The sequence below is a fragment of the Rhea pennata genome, chromosome 4 (assembly GCF_028389875.1).
Source record: "Rhea pennata isolate bPtePen1 chromosome 4, bPtePen1.pri, whole genome shotgun sequence".
NCBI classification, from domain to species: Eukaryota; Metazoa; Chordata; class Aves; order Rheiformes; family Rheidae; genus Rhea; species Rhea pennata.
The window spans coordinates 10,401,213-10,419,219 of NC_084666.1; the positions used below are offsets into that span (position 1 = coordinate 10,401,213).

Sequence of the window (18,007 nt, forward strand, 5' to 3'; positions counted from 1 at the left end):
GGCAAACTGTTGTCAGTCCAAACCATTTTCTTTTAATATGCTAATCTCAGTACTGGAGGTTATGCAGAAAGATGGAGAAGCTTCCACTGACTATAACAGTTACATAGCATTCTGCTGAAATTCTTTTATTTGGCAATGAGAACATAGATTTTTTTGCATGCCTGTACTGAAGGGGAAGAAGGGTTACTGAAACATTGTTATCTTTCTCCCACTTCATTCTAATATGCATATTTGTCGTCTGTCCTGTTTGTTTATACATATATAGTGCAGATGTTTCACCCATACAAAATGCAGTCTTTACTAAATCATTCAGCTCTAGCAAAAATAGGTTTGCCCCTCTATAACCATTTTTTCCATTTCTGTTACAGCTTTTGTGGCCTTGTTTCAGAGGTGAATGCTGTGTATTGATTCTTCTAGACTCATTTTCTGAGAGCATTCAAGAGTTTGAAAAAAAGAAATAACATTTTATCCTCATTAAAAATGTAAAAAAAAAAAAAAAAAAAAGTGCCTCTGATGTATCTTCCCTTTTCTAGGTGTGTGCCTGTCAAGTGCGGGCAACAGGAAAAATGTATGCTTGTAAAAAGCTAGAAAAAAAGAGAATAAAGAAGAGGAAAGGAGAATCAATGGCTCTAAATGAAAAACGAATTCTAGAAAAAGTGAATAGTAGGTTTGTAGTAAGTATCTTCTTCTGATCTTGTTCACAGAAGTTTGTCTCCCATTGCTTGATTCATTTCAATTTCAGTTTCTTCCAGGAGCTCATGGACACAAGACACTTTTGAAATTGACTTAAAGAGTATGTAACTGCCAAGAGAAATGATTGATATAAAGACTAGTATGTCTTATATGTGAATTAGAGTAGCTCTGTGCAGAGGGTGTTTACATCCAATATTGAATTGGTTCTAGCCTGAGAGTTTTTTTCTTGCCTATAACCAAGACATTAGGTTCTGTTTCAGAATGCAGATGCCACTGAATCTTTGTTTTCTATTTAAAGGTGGATAGATTATTCTGTAGTACTCAGTCTTGAATAATAACTTGAATTCTATTTCTACTGCAGCATATGATTGAGTATAGTTACTTAGACTTAATAAAGAGGATATTCCATATACCTTATTCTCTCCTGTTTTTTTTACCTCCTCTATTTCTCTTCTTTATCTCTTCTTCCAATCCCTTGCTCTGTTTTCCCCTCTTACTTCCTACTCCAATCTCATGTTCTTATTTTCTTACGGTAAACACTGACTTCTAACTTCATCTTTGGAACTCACTCAAAAATGTACTTCCAAAGGGCTGACTTCATGGGAGGTCTGCTATTTAATTCCCGTTAGAAGTTATGTTATCACAGAATCATACGTTTCTTTTTTTTCTTTTTTTTTTTTTTTTTTTTTTGAAGTCTTCTATCTCTTTAGGTATTTTGATAGCATTCATTGCTGTGGTGTTTATGCATTTCAAAATAAACATGAAAAGTCACTACTGTTTCAATTTAGGTTAGTTGTACTGCTTTGCTATGTGAACTAAGGCTGAAGAAGGCATATTAGATATGAAACAATTACCATAACTTTTTAACGGAAATTCCACAGAATTAAAACTTTAACACTTTGGTGTGATACCATCACATATTTTATGGTCTGTTAGTAACTGTAACTGTTAAACAGCAAATGTAGTAGCTTAGAAGATCAAAGAGTATGTATACCACGTAAACTTTTCCTCAGGTAACGTCTATCTCCTTCACTAAATTGTTGTCATTTAAATGTTAATTGTAAATGAATTTTGCTTTGTTTTCGAATTCATTGGCTAATAAGCTTTCTGTTACTAGTCAGAGACGCTTTTAAAGTACCTGATTTGGAGGGAATTGGAGGCTAGTTTAAAAAAAAATCTGTTAAATTTTCTATATTAAAAAAAAAAAAGTTGAAAAACTTCAGAATGCTGCCAGCTAAACAAAAACAACAAAAAAGCAAAAAAATGTGCTGGCCGCATGCATTAATGTGTAAATATGCTAATGTCCTTTATTCACAAGCCTCATAGGCTTGAATTGCTCTCCAGAAATTACTAGCTGTAGAGAGATGCGAGATACTAAGTATGAAACTTCCATTTAAGTAATATTCTTTCAATATATGTAAGTATTATACATTAGTAACTCAAAAAACTTGAATTTAACATCACTTTATAGTGGTGTGCATAAATCTTTTTCCCTAGCTGCCCAGTGTTATATCAATGAACAGAGATTATCTGCATCTAAGATCCCCAGTGAAATTGGGATGGGAGTGGGTAGATAATTTTTCGTGCATGTGGCACAACTGAAGCCAATAATGGCCGATAGATCACTTAAAAAAAAAAAAAAAACCCAAGTGGCTTAAACCATCAAATGAGAAACCTTACTGTAAGTAGCTGATTTGTATGTTTGTTTATTCATTATTGCATTTATACTTCTTCTGAAGTAAAAGTTTGATATTATTAATGAGTTAAGGCCTGTATGTGCTTGTGCTGCATTTAAAAATATTCATTGAGTCAAAAGAAAAAAATTGGATTGATTTGTATTAAGAAATGGAAGGTAAGTATATGTTTAAATCCCACTGCTTTCAATACAAGTTAGACTGTTCAAGTAATTTTTAAGATCCTGCTAGATGGTCAAAAGCCAAATAATTTCTTAATTAAAATTGTTTTTTAGCATAGAAAATATGTTAAATTTTGCAGTTTGTTCTGCTGTTGTAAAATTATTTTGCTTTGAATTCACAATTCTGCTTTAAAACTTCACATGTGCTTTCAAAATATTTATATAAATCTGAAGAGAAACTGTTCTCCCTGCCCCATCAATATGTCATTCCAAATACAGTAAGAGGAAAAACTGTAAAGAGCTATGGTAAATCTGTTGTACTGTTGGCAAGTATTAAAGCCAGGGAATATGCAGTGACTTGAAAAATGGAACAGAAATTAGGCATTTGATTTTTACATAGAATCATAGAATCGGTAAGGTTGGAAGGGACCTCTGGATCATCTAGTGAAACCACCCCTGCTCAAGCAGGGTCACCTAGAGCATGTTAGACAGGGTTGCATCCAGGTGGGCCTCGAAGATCTCCAGAGAAGGAGACTCCACAATCTCTCTGGGCAACCTGTTCCAGTGCTCCGTCACTCTCACAGGGAAGAAATTCCCCCTCACGGTCAGGCGGAACTTCCTGTGCTTCAATTTCTGCCCATTGCCTCTTGTCCTGTCACATGGGACAACTGAAAAGAGTTTGGCCCCATCCGTCCCCTTGACACCCTCCCTTCAGATACTTATGCACATTGATCAGATCCCCCCTCAGTCTTCTCTTCCCCAGGCTGAAGAGGCCCAGCTCTCGCAGCCGTTCCTCATAGGGCAGGTGCTCCAGTCCTCTGGTCATCTTTGTAGCCCTACACTGGACTCTCTCCAGTAGCTCCATGTCTCGTACTGGGGAGTCCAGAACTGGACACAGTACTTGAGAGGAGGCCTCCCCAGGGCTGAGTAGAGGGGCAGGATCACCTCCCTCGACCTGCTGGCAACATTCTTCCCAGTGCACCCCAGGAGACCCTTGGCCTTCTTGGCCACAAGGGCACATTGCTGGCTCATGGTCAACCTGTCATCCACCAGCACTGCCAGGTCCTTCTCTGCAGAGCTGCTCTCCAGCAGGTCAGCCCCCAGCTTGTACTGGTGCCTAGGGTTATTTTTCCCTAGGTGCAGGACATAACCTTTTAGTTTCCGTATTCTAGAGCACCTGTTAAAGAGGCTCAAGGAAGTGCTTTGGAAATGGGTAATTGCTGAGGTATTGATAAAATAAGGTATATGTACAAGTTACCTCTGTAAAGAATAATAAGCAGCTGAGACACCATCAATAAATCCATTGTCTGGATGGAGTTCTGGGATATCTTAACAGATTTATGTCACTTAGTTGTTCTTAATGGTGGTACAAGGTTTGTCTATGTGTAATAATTAGTCTGGATTCCTTTGGGTTTTCAAGTACGTTACCCCAGGAAGATTAAGAGGGCGGTTGTTCAAAGTAAGACTTCAACAGACAGTAGCGATTGGCTTTTTAAGAAGGTTCATAGAAAGTTTCATATTAGGAAAAGAACTGTAAGTTGTACTACGGTTTGAGTGTAGTATTGTATTTGGTATATGAGTGAAAAACGATATTCTTTCCCCCTCCCCACTTTTAGGTTAGTTTATCCTACACCTATGAGACAAAAGATGCCTTGTGTTTAGTATTAACAATAATGAATGGAGGAGATTTGAAGTTTCACATATATAACATGGGAAATCCTGGCTTTGATGAAGAAAGGGCTATTTTCTATGCTGCGGAGTTGTGCTGTGGTCTGGAGGATTTGCAGAGGGAGAGGATTGTTTACAGGTGAGTTAACTGCAGTAACTGGTACTTGGAAACTTCATGTGTATTCAGCATGTTAATGGTATGAACTATCTTCTATTTAAAAGAAACTGAATTACCTGATAGACTTTGTTCTAAAAGGTGCAAAAACTTTTGTTCAGTTGTCCTTTTCTTGACATGCCATTTGGAAACACTGCTCACTCTTGTCATCTTACTGTTAATCTAAGTGTAGATACTTGCTGTATTATGAAATATTATAGAGTTGATTCAAAATTGGTTTGCAAAGTGGTAGGAAAAAGTATGATTTACAAAGCTAATTAATTAGCAGAACAGATAAATAAATGAACTTTAGGCTCCCATAGGTTTCCTCTCCTGCCTACTCTGAAGAAGTTCAAAGGCAGCTATGGATGTCACTTGCTGCGTTGCGTGTTACATTAGTGCCTTTGAATGAATGGAATTGTCAGAATGCTAATATATTGTAACTGAGATCATATGATCTTACTACTTTCTGGTCTCTGTACATACATCATTTAACCCCGGTGTTAAATATTACAAAACAAGCAAAACAAACTTAGTGGGGAACAAGAACGCTGTCTCTGTTAATGGTGCAAAACAGCAAGCATCAATTGTTTTTAAAGTAGATTTAAAATAAGATTTTGCGTAACTTTAATATAATGAGTCTTAACTCTCTATATTGGTGAGGGAAAAGATCAAGATACACATCAGTCTCTCGGAAAATAGCAGAGGCATGGACTAGATCTCTGTAGTTTATCTAAAAAATTCCTCCTCCTATTAGTATCACCTGAAAATGTACTGTTTTCTAAATACCTTTCTTTTCTGGGGCTGTCTATACTGATGTCAGTTCTAATTATATAGTTTCATGAGTATGCCATGCGTTAAAATGGGTCAAATATAGAATGCTTGAAGACCTGGCTTATGTCGGCTGTTGTGTGGGGGTCCCTAAAGAGTTTTACTGAACTTGCCATGTTATAGAGTACGTTTTGGTATGCACATACGGTGGAAACACTGAAGAAGCTGAGTCTTGTTTTTGCTCATCGTTCTCATGGATCAGCTGCAAGTAGATCACTTTACTTTGGCCCGAGCGAGAACAAAGCTGATTGTAGAAAACAACCCATGTGTTTAAACACAGCTAGTTAGCTATTTACATACTAGAAGACATTCAAACATAAGTATTGAACCCTAGCATTCTCTGCCCACAATTCCAGAGTCTGGGATGGTGGTGGTGTCATGACTTCTCCTTATTATGGTGGTGTCTAATTTATGTGGTATTGTGGTATTCCATTTATTAGGATTTTTTTAATAGGTCTCAAGCTCGTGTGACCTTAAACATGTAGTGTAGGAGCAAGCAAAAAAAAAAAGTAATTTCACAGTTAAACCAGTATGAATTGCACTTTAATGAAAAAATAAAAATTATAGTTTCTGTTCATAACGAAATGAAGGAGCAAGAGACAATTGCATGTGCACGTTACTAGTAACTGAATAATTTTCATGCTCAGGGAGGAAAAGGAAAGGCTTGAATTTAATCATAATACCTGAAAGTATTATATCATTATTTAAATAGTACTGTATAAGACTTACTAAGGGGGTTCCTACCTAATATGTAAATAGATGAAAAATGAGAATTCTAATTATACAGTGTCTGGTCAACTACACTTGAGGAATAAAATGAGAAAATGTCTGGATAATTTTCTCTGTGGAATCGCTTTTGGCCCTGCTCTTTTTTTAATATAGAATAACCAACTTTTTGCAAAAAGTCTTGTACTTTCTTCAGTTTTGCTAATACTGGTTTTCTGGGAGATTTGTTGTTTCCACATGTACTCTTTCTGTACAGTACATTTAGTAATGTAGCTGTCATAAATCATACAGTTTTACAATCAAGCCCAGACAGATGGTTCTTTATTCTTAATATTCTTAATATTCTTTAGAGTATCACTAATTACAGTTATACACTACACAATCAAAATTCTGTATCAAGTATCTTGAAGCAAATGTATTTAGCAAGCAATGGAGTGCATATGTACAGTCAGTAAAACAGAAAGCTTGGGAAAAACTGGCCTTAATGATTTTATCAACACTGAAGAAGTTTAAGGTAGTCCACAGTCACAATGTTAGTTGTGGGCTGAGAAGGGAAGCAATTTCAAGTACCTCTTCTTTCATTGAAGGATTTATTTTCCCTAACTAAGGGAACTAATAGTGACTGAGGTTTTTCATTCCTTTTGTATTTTCCTCTTTTGCAGAGTGTTTTTTCTCTTGTTGCTGTCAGCTTGAACACAGTAAATTCTTATGGGATCACTGAATTTCTAAAATCAAAGCTAACTCTTGTTGCCATCACTGAAGAACTGTTAGAGCATTTGTGTTCCAGCTGTAGAGGAAAAACTTTATATTAAATTCTCTTTAATCAAATGGCTTAAATTGTTTTTAGTAAACTGTGATAAGATTTTTCCTGATAAAACATGCTTTTATGACTGACTATGTATATATTCACAGCGTAAGTATATTCTAAAGGCAGTGGAAGAAGGGAAGTTCAGAACTTCTGCGGTAGAAATCCTCGGTGCAATGGGTGGCAGCAGCTAGAGCTAAAATCAGTAGATCTTGTTAGTTCTTTCAGTTCTGGAATGGCAGTATTTGTCAGGCATGTTAATAGTTAATATATTTGGGATGTGTCACCACCAGTGGCAAAGTCCCTCGAAAAGACAAAGTAGGCTTGGCTTTCTTCTCTTTTAACACCAATTTTTGTGTTTCATGTGTCAGCGTACCAGTTATTACAGGCTGCTTGAAATACAGTAGGAGCCTGGAGTCGGGCTGTGCAATTTTGACACCGGGGTTCGAGGCGAGGTAGTCGTGAGGGTCTGTGGGGTTGAACGAGCAGGTGCAGAGCTGGGAGGAGGGCCTGGCGCTGCGCTGCCGTAGCAAGGAGCCGGCTGACTTGGTCAGGGGTAGCTTGTGAAACGATCCTTAGCTTGCCATATGCTGCCGACGCTCTCGCGCGCACACGCAGCCAGGAACAGACAGTGGTGGAGCTATTCATCCATCTGCTGCATCAAGAGTCTGATCATGCGTAGAGCGAAAGTGAGATTTACATGGGGGGAGAGAGCAGGGAACAAATGCCTAACTTCAAAAAAAGAACTCCAGTGCCCAAGGTTTATTGTTGGAGTTTAGATACTTGACTCCTGAAGAATTACAGCTTTTTTTTTTTTTTTTTTAAATCAGTTAAGCTGTTTGGAGAGGTAGTTTTTCCCTCCCCACTTATGGCCTATTGAAGCTGTTTTGGATGAACCAGACAGCTCCTGCCTGCTGAACCAGACAGCCTGCCTGCTGCTGATGCTCACAGTACACATCTATACAGTGAAATGTCCTGAAGTGTATGTCCAATGACAGTATTAGATTCCAGCCTGCATCAGCGAATCCTTGAATGAATGTATAAACAATGCTAATAATTCTGGTTAACCTAGAAGTTTTTGCTCATTTCAGAACATTTTATCCAGAAATTTTCTGTGTAGGACAGCTGACGTAAGCTATAGCAAAAATGAACTAGAGTGTGTTTATTTTAAATTAAATAAAATATATCATTTTTTAAATCTGTTTCTTTTTAGTGAAGCTCTTAGTTTTGTACCCTTTGCCATCTTATACTTCAAGAAGGGAAATTGAGCCTCTCTGCCTAGAATTAGGTTACTTAGTCTATCTTGCAACCTGTTGCAGCGCACAGGGCTGGAGCCTGCAGAAACTATGCCTTTGGCCCCTGCATGGTAGCACAAGGGGAGAAGAAAGCTGATACCCCAACCTGCCATCCCAAAGCTCGGACTGACGGCCAATCTCTAGCCTGTTCCCAAAGCTGACATCTTGTGAACCACTAGATCGAGAAACTAATTGCATTCAACAGCTGGAATTTTGGCAACAACATGTCTTTAATGTTGATAGATCATCGGTTGACTCAGATCATGCCAGAATTGAATATAGTTTCCATTAAGGAGCAGTTGTTGCTATTAAGTATCATGTTAGGCTTTAATCAGCCTTTTTGGAGTTGGAACCCTGCTTTACAAGCAGTTTTCTTGCTTGGCTTAACCTGAGTATATATTACGCATTTTAAAGTAGATTTGTTTCTGCCTGAAATTTAAGTTAAATTTTCATAACTTTCTATTTGATACTTCTTTGATTTTGGACTCACTTGACTTCCATAATATTGTAGTCTTATAATATTAAGTGATTAATATTATGGGGACTTCTTAAAGTATTTGGAGGAAAGCATTTTGTTGACTGCTTTGTACAGTTAATCTCATGAAGTAATAAAACTTCAGCATGATTACTGATACCTCAGTATATGGATTTATCAATATTTGAAAAAAGTCAGATATACACATGCATGTGTTTATGAAAAGAGAAATCTATGTATTTGTGATATGGTATTATTGGTAATATGTATATACTTTCTCTCATTTTGAACGTGTAAACCGTAGAGTCATTCTTTCTAAAACCATTGTTTCTGCATTATTCAGTGTTTTCTGCTTTTGTATGAGTTGTTTATGTGAATTCTTGTTCCAACTGTACATATATGCAAATACTTTTTTTTACTAATATTAATTATTATATGTGGAGGTAGTCTTTCACCTGTTGAATGTGAATTGCTTAGTAAATATAATGTGAATAGGATGGAGGGTTGGGAAGAAATAAGGTCTAAGTCTCCTTAAAGATAAGGTCTGTGTATGACCTCATGGTATTAATGGTAGAAGAAATTTAAGAGACTGTATTGCAGCCCACACACTGTAATGCGTGTCACAATTTAAATATTTATTTGTATATATTTTGAGTAAAGTCTGACAAGGTAAATCCTGGAAGTGACCTTTGAAGAGCTTCTTGGTCAGCTTCAGTGACTCCCCAGATTTTCATTGTGGGGGGAATCTGATCCTGTTGTAACATATATTTGTGCTTTTTCTTTTCGTTTGTTCTTAAATTAAAAATGTATGAGAATTTTTATGAAGCCCAGAATTGCAACACCAATGATTTGTTCTTTGACTATTTCCTGAGACTTGCTAGCTTTTAATAGCTAAAGAATGTTTCACATACAACTTTGATGCTGACAGCAAAAAAATTTCAGATGCTCTTAGCAGAGAGTTGATTGCAAAGAATCCTTACTAGAGACAACTGCTTAATAAGCTTTAGAAGCTGCATGCTCAAATTACAGGCAGGAACTGGGTTTGAATAAATATTTCAGCATATGCTTAGTCCTAATAAGTCTTATGAGTATTTCCTACTTTTACTGATATTCTGGCATATTGCAAGCAGTGTCAAACTGCAGCAAGTGCTGAGTTGTTTTACTGATGCAGAGTTGCATGGATCTTTCTCTCATGAGAAAAGCCTTTTAATGCAAATTTAGGTGTAAGTTGACAGTTCTTCTGTTTGAAATTTCACATTTTGTAGAGGAGGTCACTTATCTGTGAAACATGAATTACTGTCATAAATGTAAATAGGATGGAGAGTTGGAAAAAATATATCTGAAGAGTTTTATGGACAAAGTGTTATCGATCCTGAACTTTACAAACTTTACATCTCCTTTTGTTTATTGATGAAGCTGGAAAAACATTGCTAATGAGAACTGTATTAAGAAGTCCTATTTTGCATTAGTTGCATTTGATGATGGCAAGTAATTTTGCCTCTGGATAATGGACCTTTTTAATTCTGTTTTATTTGTAGAGACTTGAAGCCTGAGAACATACTCCTTGATGATTGTGGTAGGTAAACTCTAATTTTAGTTTTCAGTTCCAGAGTTAAAAATGTGGTAAATATTGTGTCAGAAACCAAAGGAATTGAACAGTCTCTCTATAATACCAGGGACCTGACTGACACACATTAACATTTTAGCATACTTACATATGGAAAGGGAAAAACTGCCGTTGCTTTTTAAGAGAGTAGTAGAAAGCATTGGTGGGCTTTTTGTGAGAAGAGGAAGAGAGTAAGAAGTGGTATTGAGGGGTTGATTTCCATCTTTAGAATGGCCACTTCCTTCCCCCTTCCACCTCTCCGCTGATTTAACATGGCTAAAACTTCTATGTAACTTTTCTTTTCTTCATCCTTGAACATGGAAGCATCACTTGTCGAATATGGTGCCATAATTCTACTTAGTTTTTAAGCAATGAAGAGGAAAATAAATAGTAGCTTACTGACTTAGGCATCTGTGTCTTGTTACATTTTTAATTAAAACAGAAGATCTTATGGCCAGTGGTGTATATGTGGCTGGAGAGAATCAAGGAAGTATGAAGAAATGTTTGTAGGGTGTTTTTTTTTTTTTTTTTTTTTTTTGTCTTCCAAAAAGCCAAATTAATTTTCCTTAATGACTGAAACAGAATATTTTTTTCTTTGCTGTAGAACAGGTACAGCATTTACCTTCTTCTAAGCTTCTTCTGAATTTGTTGTTACAAATGCTGAGTATTTTAGTTGAACAAAAATATTTTTGAAGTTAGGATATTCTGAATGATAAATTTCTTTTTTTTTTTTTTTTTTAATAGCTTGGAACGAGTCATTTTCCAAGAACTAAAGCTTTGCTAGACATCAAATGCATTCTTCTTTTTTTTTTTTTTCCCCCTCCAGTAATGCCTCGCAAAAGTTGAAGGCTTTTTTGAGAAAAATGTAGCCTTATATGGCTATATTAAAATGCCTTCTGTCTGCCAGGGACATTCTGATCTTGTTCCAGAGAGCACAGGGGACTAATTAGAAAATCACTTCAGGAGCTCAGATCCTGCTCTTGAGAGGGGTTCATCAGATGTCAAAGAATAGAAGAGCATCCAAATGCATTTAAAATAGCATTTGGCACTCGAGTATTCAGTTATTCCCAACCAGTATACAGAGTGGCACTTAGCTTTCTCCAGTCTTTTCCTTCCTATTCCCCCTGCCTCACAGCCCTATGGTTATCCAACACATATAAAGCAGAAATTAATACATAGTTACCCAACAGTATGCTGTAGAGCTCAACAAGAGCTCAACACTCAAGAGTCCTCAACAGTCTTGGCTAGCCTCATAGCTGACCCTGCTTGATCAGGAGGTTTGACTACAGACGTCCTGAGGTCCCTCCCAGTCTGAATTATTCTGTGACTCTGTGACGATTCTGTCAACAACATTGTTCCTGTTCTCATACCCACTATTAGAAGTATGCATTCTTTTTTTTTCACCTGAATCTTATTACTGCAGATGATTAGTAGGTTTTTGATTTTTAAAATGCAGTGGAAAGTGAAATTTTCCTTTTTTCTGCCTAGCATTTTATTGTTTTATTAAGAAAGTTACATATTTCTACATTAGAATCATGTCAGAATTATTGCCTTGAATTATTTTGTGCTGAGTCTGTTCAGCAATGGGCCATATCTGTGCATGGGGAATATAGGTGTTGATAGGAAACTGTAGCTCTTTTTCCCATTGTCCATCATGGACGTTATTGTTCATGATGACTCATGGTCATTCTTCCACTAGACTGCTGCTGCATTGCAGGAGCAAGTATAAATGCCATGCATAATAGGAGAGGTAGTCACCTGAGAGGTTATCACTTATAAAGTGAAATAAAAGTTGAGGTTATCTACATTTGAGTGGTTCATGAGAAGGGGAAATTCTAATATGTAACTGATATCTCACAATTAAAATTCTAAATAGGTTATGGTTAGCAAACTTCTTTTTGAGAGGCTTGGAGATAACAATTCCAACTTGCACTCGGCATTATTAGGGTATTTTGTTAGAGGAAGCCATCTCGGGATGGGTTATGGTTTTCACCTATGATGAATAAATGGAGTAACTGCTAATGGTTTCTTAGGCAGTCAGAAAGCTAAGTGTGTGGGTGTAGGGGAATACAGAATGAAAAAATACAGCTCTCTGGTGTGTTAATACAGAATTTGAAATGAGCAGTCATAATTCCTGTTCAACCTAGAGTCACAGCCCATGCCAAAGCTAGGAATAGAATATTTGACAGTGAATCTTTCTCTATGACCTTCAGGAAGTCTGTTAGGAGATCTGTGCCTGTCTTACCTTCCACCCCCCTCCCTTTTTTCCCTTTCCCTAAAAAGGAGGGGGGAGGGAGAGGGGTTACTGATAAATCACTCCTTTCTAGTTAAGTTAAAGTTAGTGTTATGTGGTGATACATGATGTCTGAATGTCTTAATGTGTTGGGGGGTTTTGATGAGATATGCTAGAGAAATATATTTTAAGTGATGATACTTTATTTGCTGGCTGACTATAATTTGTTTTAACATAAACAGGACATATCAGAATTTCAGATCTTGGATTAGCTGTGCAGATTCCGGAAGGAGAAACAGTCCGAGGGCGAGTTGGGACTGTTGGTTATATGGGTATGTAAAGTATCTTTAGTTGTGTTTTACCAGCAAGTTTGGTTAAACTTCTGTGAATACATGAATGACTTGTCCAAAGAACTGTATTAGATCTGGATTAGTTGTTAGACTCTGTGTGTGAAGAAAGGTTAAACTATGTGTTGGTAGATGTTAGTTGTCAATCGCCAGCCTTCTGATTAAACTCAAGCTTAATTTTGGAAATACTAACTTCTAAGTAGAATTTTAAGAAAGCACCTAATTTCTTTTGAGGTTCAGGGAAATCTAGAGTCACAGATAGGCAGCCTATTTCTTTTGATGCTGACACTTGGATTTTTCTTTATACTTTGGAAAAACTTCATGCTCAGTTTGTAAACAGTATGGATCTTAAACACTTCAGTGCTTCGGTTGGATATCCACAGAATCTTCACTGTAGAAATTAATATTTATACAGGGTACAAAGAATCTTTGTGCAGTACCAGAAAACTACCTGGGAGTTTTTCAAAATTTAATTAATTTAAAGTAAATCTTCATAAGAAATCTTTTGGTTTGTTTTTTAGCTCCAGAAGTGCTCAAAAATGAAAAGTATACCTTCAGCCCTGATTGGTGGGGCCTTGGGTGCTTGATTTATGAAATGATTGAAGGACAGTCTCCATTCAGGAAGCATAAGGAAAGGGTCAAACGGGATGAGATTGACCGAAGAGTAAAGGAAGACCAGGAAACATATTCAGACAAGTTTTCAGAGGAGGCAAAATCCATCTGCAGGATGGTGGGTGAAGAGACCTAGAGGTTTGAAAATTAAATTTCTAGCCCTTTCTAAGCGCTAAACTGTTTTATTTTAACATCTTTTACTGAAAAAGTTGGGTTGATGTGGAATAAGGGTTCTTAAATCTTTCTCTAGTTCAGATAAGAATTTGTGAGAACTCATCAATTGTTCAATTATGTTATCAAACGTGGAGAATTCAGACTTTTTTCCAACTTGAAGAAAGGCTGAATAAATCTATTTTTTAAATTCATGTGAAAAATACTGTGTTTTACATGCAGTACTCATTTGTGCCACACATGATCATAGTACAATAGCACACTCAATTTTGATACTGTATAAGAAGATATGGCAGAGTAGTATACTGGTTTTCTTGTGTTAGTCTGTACAAGACAGCAGCTTGTTAAAGGTAACATGCCTATACAGAATAAAAGGTTATAAAATGTTTTTATTTTATGGAAAATATGTAGTACTTAAACTCACGGAAATAAACATTAATATGTATTTCATGAAATTAAGGTCAGTGTACTGCAAAATCTATTCAGCCTGGCATTGATTAAAATATCCTCATGTATCTTTGGTTATAATCTTTACTTTCTGAATAAGTAATGGTCTACTTTTCAGGGGGCGTGTTCTTTTTTTGTTGGTGTTGCTGGATTTTTTTTTTTTTTTAATTTTGGATACTGAAAATCTTTATGCTGCCAGACTGCTGTTGTAGTTTGATATTTAAGTTCATTTTGATAGCATGAGAAAACTAGTCTTATAAGAAGGCCAAGTAACCAAATTAATTCTTCTTATCCTGAAAGATTCTGTATATAGTTTTTTTTTTTTTTTAATTACGGGATGATATCACTGAATCAGCCTTCTTATTCTTATTTTTGCAGTTACTTGCCAAAAATCCAGAAGATAGACTGGGTTGCACTGAAGATGGAGCTGCTATTGTAAAACAACATCCTATTTTCAAGAATATTAACTTCAAGAGGCTGGAAGCTAACATGTTAGAACCTCCATTCTTGCCAGATGTAAGTAGGTGAGACAGATTCGATTAGTATCTAAAAAGGCATGAACTGTCATAGTTTTATATCAGTAATCTTATATCAGCAATGGAATGCCATGTTAGCAAATAATAGCTAGATGTTTTGTGGCATTTTTGTCTGAGAAGATTAGAAAACACTTCACAACAGTCATATTGCTCTATGAGACTTTGTAGCTGATTTCTTACCTATTAGAACCTGACTTCCTCAGCTCAAGCGCTGAACAGATAAAGATTAGCCTTGAACGAGTTGCTGTGGAGTTTAACGGAAGGAGACAAAGGACAGATGAGTTCTGATGACCACTGAGAAGTCTAGAGAACAAGTTGCACACTCTTTCTGTATCTGCAGGATGGATTGAACTTCTTAGGTGCCTTATGACAAGTTACTTTAAGCTTTTGCGTTACTGCTGTGTACTATAGTGTAATTTGGTGATCAACAATGTGAAATATAAAATTGCAAAAATTATCACCTCCTACTTCTCATCTAGGGGATGAGGGAGGGGGACTTAATGAAACAATCTTGTATTGTACTGCAGCCACGTGCGGTGTATTGTAAAGATGTCCTGGACATAGAACAGTTCTCAACAGTAAAAGGAGTGAATCTGGATACTACAGATGATGACTTCTATTCCAAATTTGTTACGGGTTGTGTCTCAATCCCTTGGCAAAATGAGGTATTGTATATTTCAAAGGTGCTTTTTTGTACAAAAATACGAGTTAATGGGGAATATAATTACAGTGTTAATTTTCTCAATAAGATATGTGAAGAAGTTTCTGTTTCAGATTTCTTTGCCAAGGGACATCAGAGAGGGAAAAAAAAATCCCCCAAATATTAACAACTTCCTAAAGGTGGAAGGATTACCCTGAATTTACATAAAATGGAATATGGTGTCTTGTTGCCATAGATACTGATTCTGATACAGTTCTGTATGCTGTATGATCACATTTTCCTTGTTCTTGTATTATGATACTGAGTATTCCTCTTCATAGGAGGAGGATAGCATACTAGTCAAACTAATACAAAAGCAAATTGGCATTGCAGCTTCAGTGTTTTGTGCATGTATAGCAATAGAATATCTGAGTAATACGTAATACAGAACTGAAGATTCACCTTTTCTAAGGTTTCCAGACTATTTCTATTCAACATCAGTTAAGTCAAACTTTATCTTAAGACTTTTTCAACTGACTAATAAATGTACTCATTTATTAGTCTAGGATTCTTCAAAGATAATCATTCCTCTCATTCAATGTTTTGTTTATTAATATGTTCTGTTCAGGTTATAAATAACCACATTCATATTTATTGTATGAGACTGTTCTGAAATCAGCAGAATAGAAGAGAAGAAGATCTAATATTTAACAAGGCACAGAGTAAATCCACTTCTAATTCTAAAAAGCTTCTGCTTCCTTGCATCATGAGCCTTACTGAAGTGAGCGGCAATCTTAGGGCTTGCTTTCATGATAGTGCTGGTGATTGGTTCTCCGGACGCACAAGAAGGTTTAGTGTAGACTTTGTGCCTTCCTTCATGTAGGTCTGTGAGTGGTGTAGTTCAAGAAGCATAAAGTTGTAAGTAATAGATTTGTAATTTGTTAGGAGTACACAGCCAGAGTAAAGGGATAAGAAATGGAACATGTCTGAGGGGCTTGTTTATATTTCATTCACATTTCATATTTTTTCATAGATGATCGAAACAGGATGTTTTGAAGATATCAATGCATATGAAACTGATGGTACTGTGTCACCAGACAGAGAGAGGTCTCCTAAACCAAAGAGAGGCTTCTTTCACAGACTTTTCAGTGGAGAGGCAAGGATACTTATTTTCTTTCGTAAGAAAATTACCAATAAAATGTTAACTTTCAATCAGTTTTAATATTTTTAAATATTATTTTATGACATGAAAAATTGTTCTCTGAATGAAATGAAATCTGGTTTATTAGGGCTTTATCTTGCATTCCCTTTCAGAAACTGTGGCAATTTCTATAATACCAAGAGTCTGTAGCCCATCTGCACATTCCCCTACCCACTTTTTTATTCCTCAGTGTTCTGTTTTCCTCTTGAGATGCCTAGCTGTTATATGGGGCAAGTTAGCTGTTAACAGCTGAGCTGGTCTTTCCTCCCTGACTATATTAATTTGGGTCATGCTCTTACCTATTCCCTGGCTTTTATGAAACTTCTGGGGAGGTGACTTCAAAGTTAATTAAGGTCCCTCTGTAAAAACTTGTCTGAGGCTGATATGAACTGAGAAGCGGGTGTGACTGGACACCTCAACTCATAGTGCTTGCTCCATTAGAAAGCTGGACTGCCAGTGCATTATTCCAGGGTATAAACTAAGCAGTGATATCCCCTAAATGAATAAGAGGTGTTATGAAACAAATGTTAAAATATATTAGGAAGTTTAATGCCATCACCAAAACAACGACATACTGTATGTTTACATAATTTTTGATAATACACAGCCTTTTCATACATGCATAGCTGGTATTTCTTAATAAACATTTAGAGGTGTAAGAATTGAATCCCAAATTTATTTTACCTTCTAAAAGGCATGAAAGGTAGTGTACTTGCTTATAGATTATGAGAAATAGACTATTGGTTAGGTTCTTTTTTGTTCCAGTTGAAGATGTCATATGCCATTCTGCTTACTCAGTATGCCTGCACTTAAAATTTCTTGAGATGCATGATTATATTCTAGTAAAGAACACTTCTGTAGAAATTACTTTTACTTACAAGTAGAAATGTAGTTATTTAAAATTGCTAGGAGCATATCCTTAAGTAGCCACAAGGCCATATATTAAAATTGCATGATGGTAACTTTTGTTATCAGCTGGTAATTCCTCCCTGTAAAATGTTATGTTGCTAATGGAATTTATAATACTGCCATTTTTAGTTTACCTTTCTGAATTCACTTTTTCCCATTTATAGAAATGGAATTGTTAAATGTACTAATAATGACACATAGCTATAGTTAAAAGTTTTGTCTTACTGTAGGCCCATCATGCTGAATCATCAGGGTTTAGGCCATTACTGTCCTGAGATAGTTTTTGGATTGAGAAAGAGTCCTTTAAAAATTTAATATTGATGGAGAGCTGTCAGTTGCTTTTGAAATGTTAACATTGCAGTTAACTGCTTTGTGAAGTCATTAAGAGAAGGTAAGAACCTATGGTTAAATGGAGTTTTAAGGACTTGAGTTTGAGTTGTAGTTTCCTTTGATATTTCTAAAGCATTTAGTTGGTATGGATCAAAAAGTACTGGAAAGGAGCCAAAACCCCAAAACCTTCCCTGTCCCACAAAACACCTAGATCAATAAAAGTGCCAGTTCTGCAGCTAAATTGTCGTTTTGTCTTCTCACACAGGTCTGTTTTAAATCTGATTGCAGTGATGATGAACAGGAGTCCTCCAGACTTTAAATCATTTTACTATCATCAGAAAGGATGAGCGAACTTTGAATGTTTTATATCTCTGTAGCAAAGTGTATTATACATATTTTTTATCTGAGTTCAAGGATTTTTGTACATTTGTACTTCATTTGTTTTAAGATGTATATTTTCACTAAAGTTTAAC

General features: G+C 36.2%; 1 protein-coding gene across 5 annotated transcripts in view; it reads left to right on the top strand.

The window, feature by feature from the left end:
- The window catches only part of GRK4 (G protein-coupled receptor kinase 4), a 39,083-nt gene extending 21,076 nt beyond the window's left edge, over positions 1-18,007 (top strand). For 3 of the 5 annotated variants that reach the window (XM_062574553.1, XM_062574552.1, XM_062574554.1), the window contains exons 8-16: positions 534-674; positions 4,165-4,355; positions 10,041-10,078; positions 12,584-12,673; positions 13,210-13,418; positions 14,297-14,434; positions 14,982-15,119; positions 16,128-16,250; positions 17,800-18,007. In XM_062574553.1, coding sequence (XP_062430537.1) covers positions 534-674; positions 4,165-4,355; positions 10,041-10,078; positions 12,584-12,673; positions 13,210-13,418; positions 14,297-14,434; positions 14,982-15,119; positions 16,128-16,250; positions 17,800-17,853 — 1,122 coding nt within the window. In that variant the 3' untranslated portion in view covers positions 17,854-18,007. Of the gene's footprint in view, positions 1-533; positions 675-4,164; positions 4,356-10,040; positions 10,079-12,583; positions 12,674-13,209; positions 13,419-14,296; positions 14,443-14,981; positions 15,120-16,127; positions 16,251-17,799 lie in introns of those variants that run through there. The other 2 variants (XM_062574555.1, XM_062574556.1) reach the window with 2 other exon arrangements.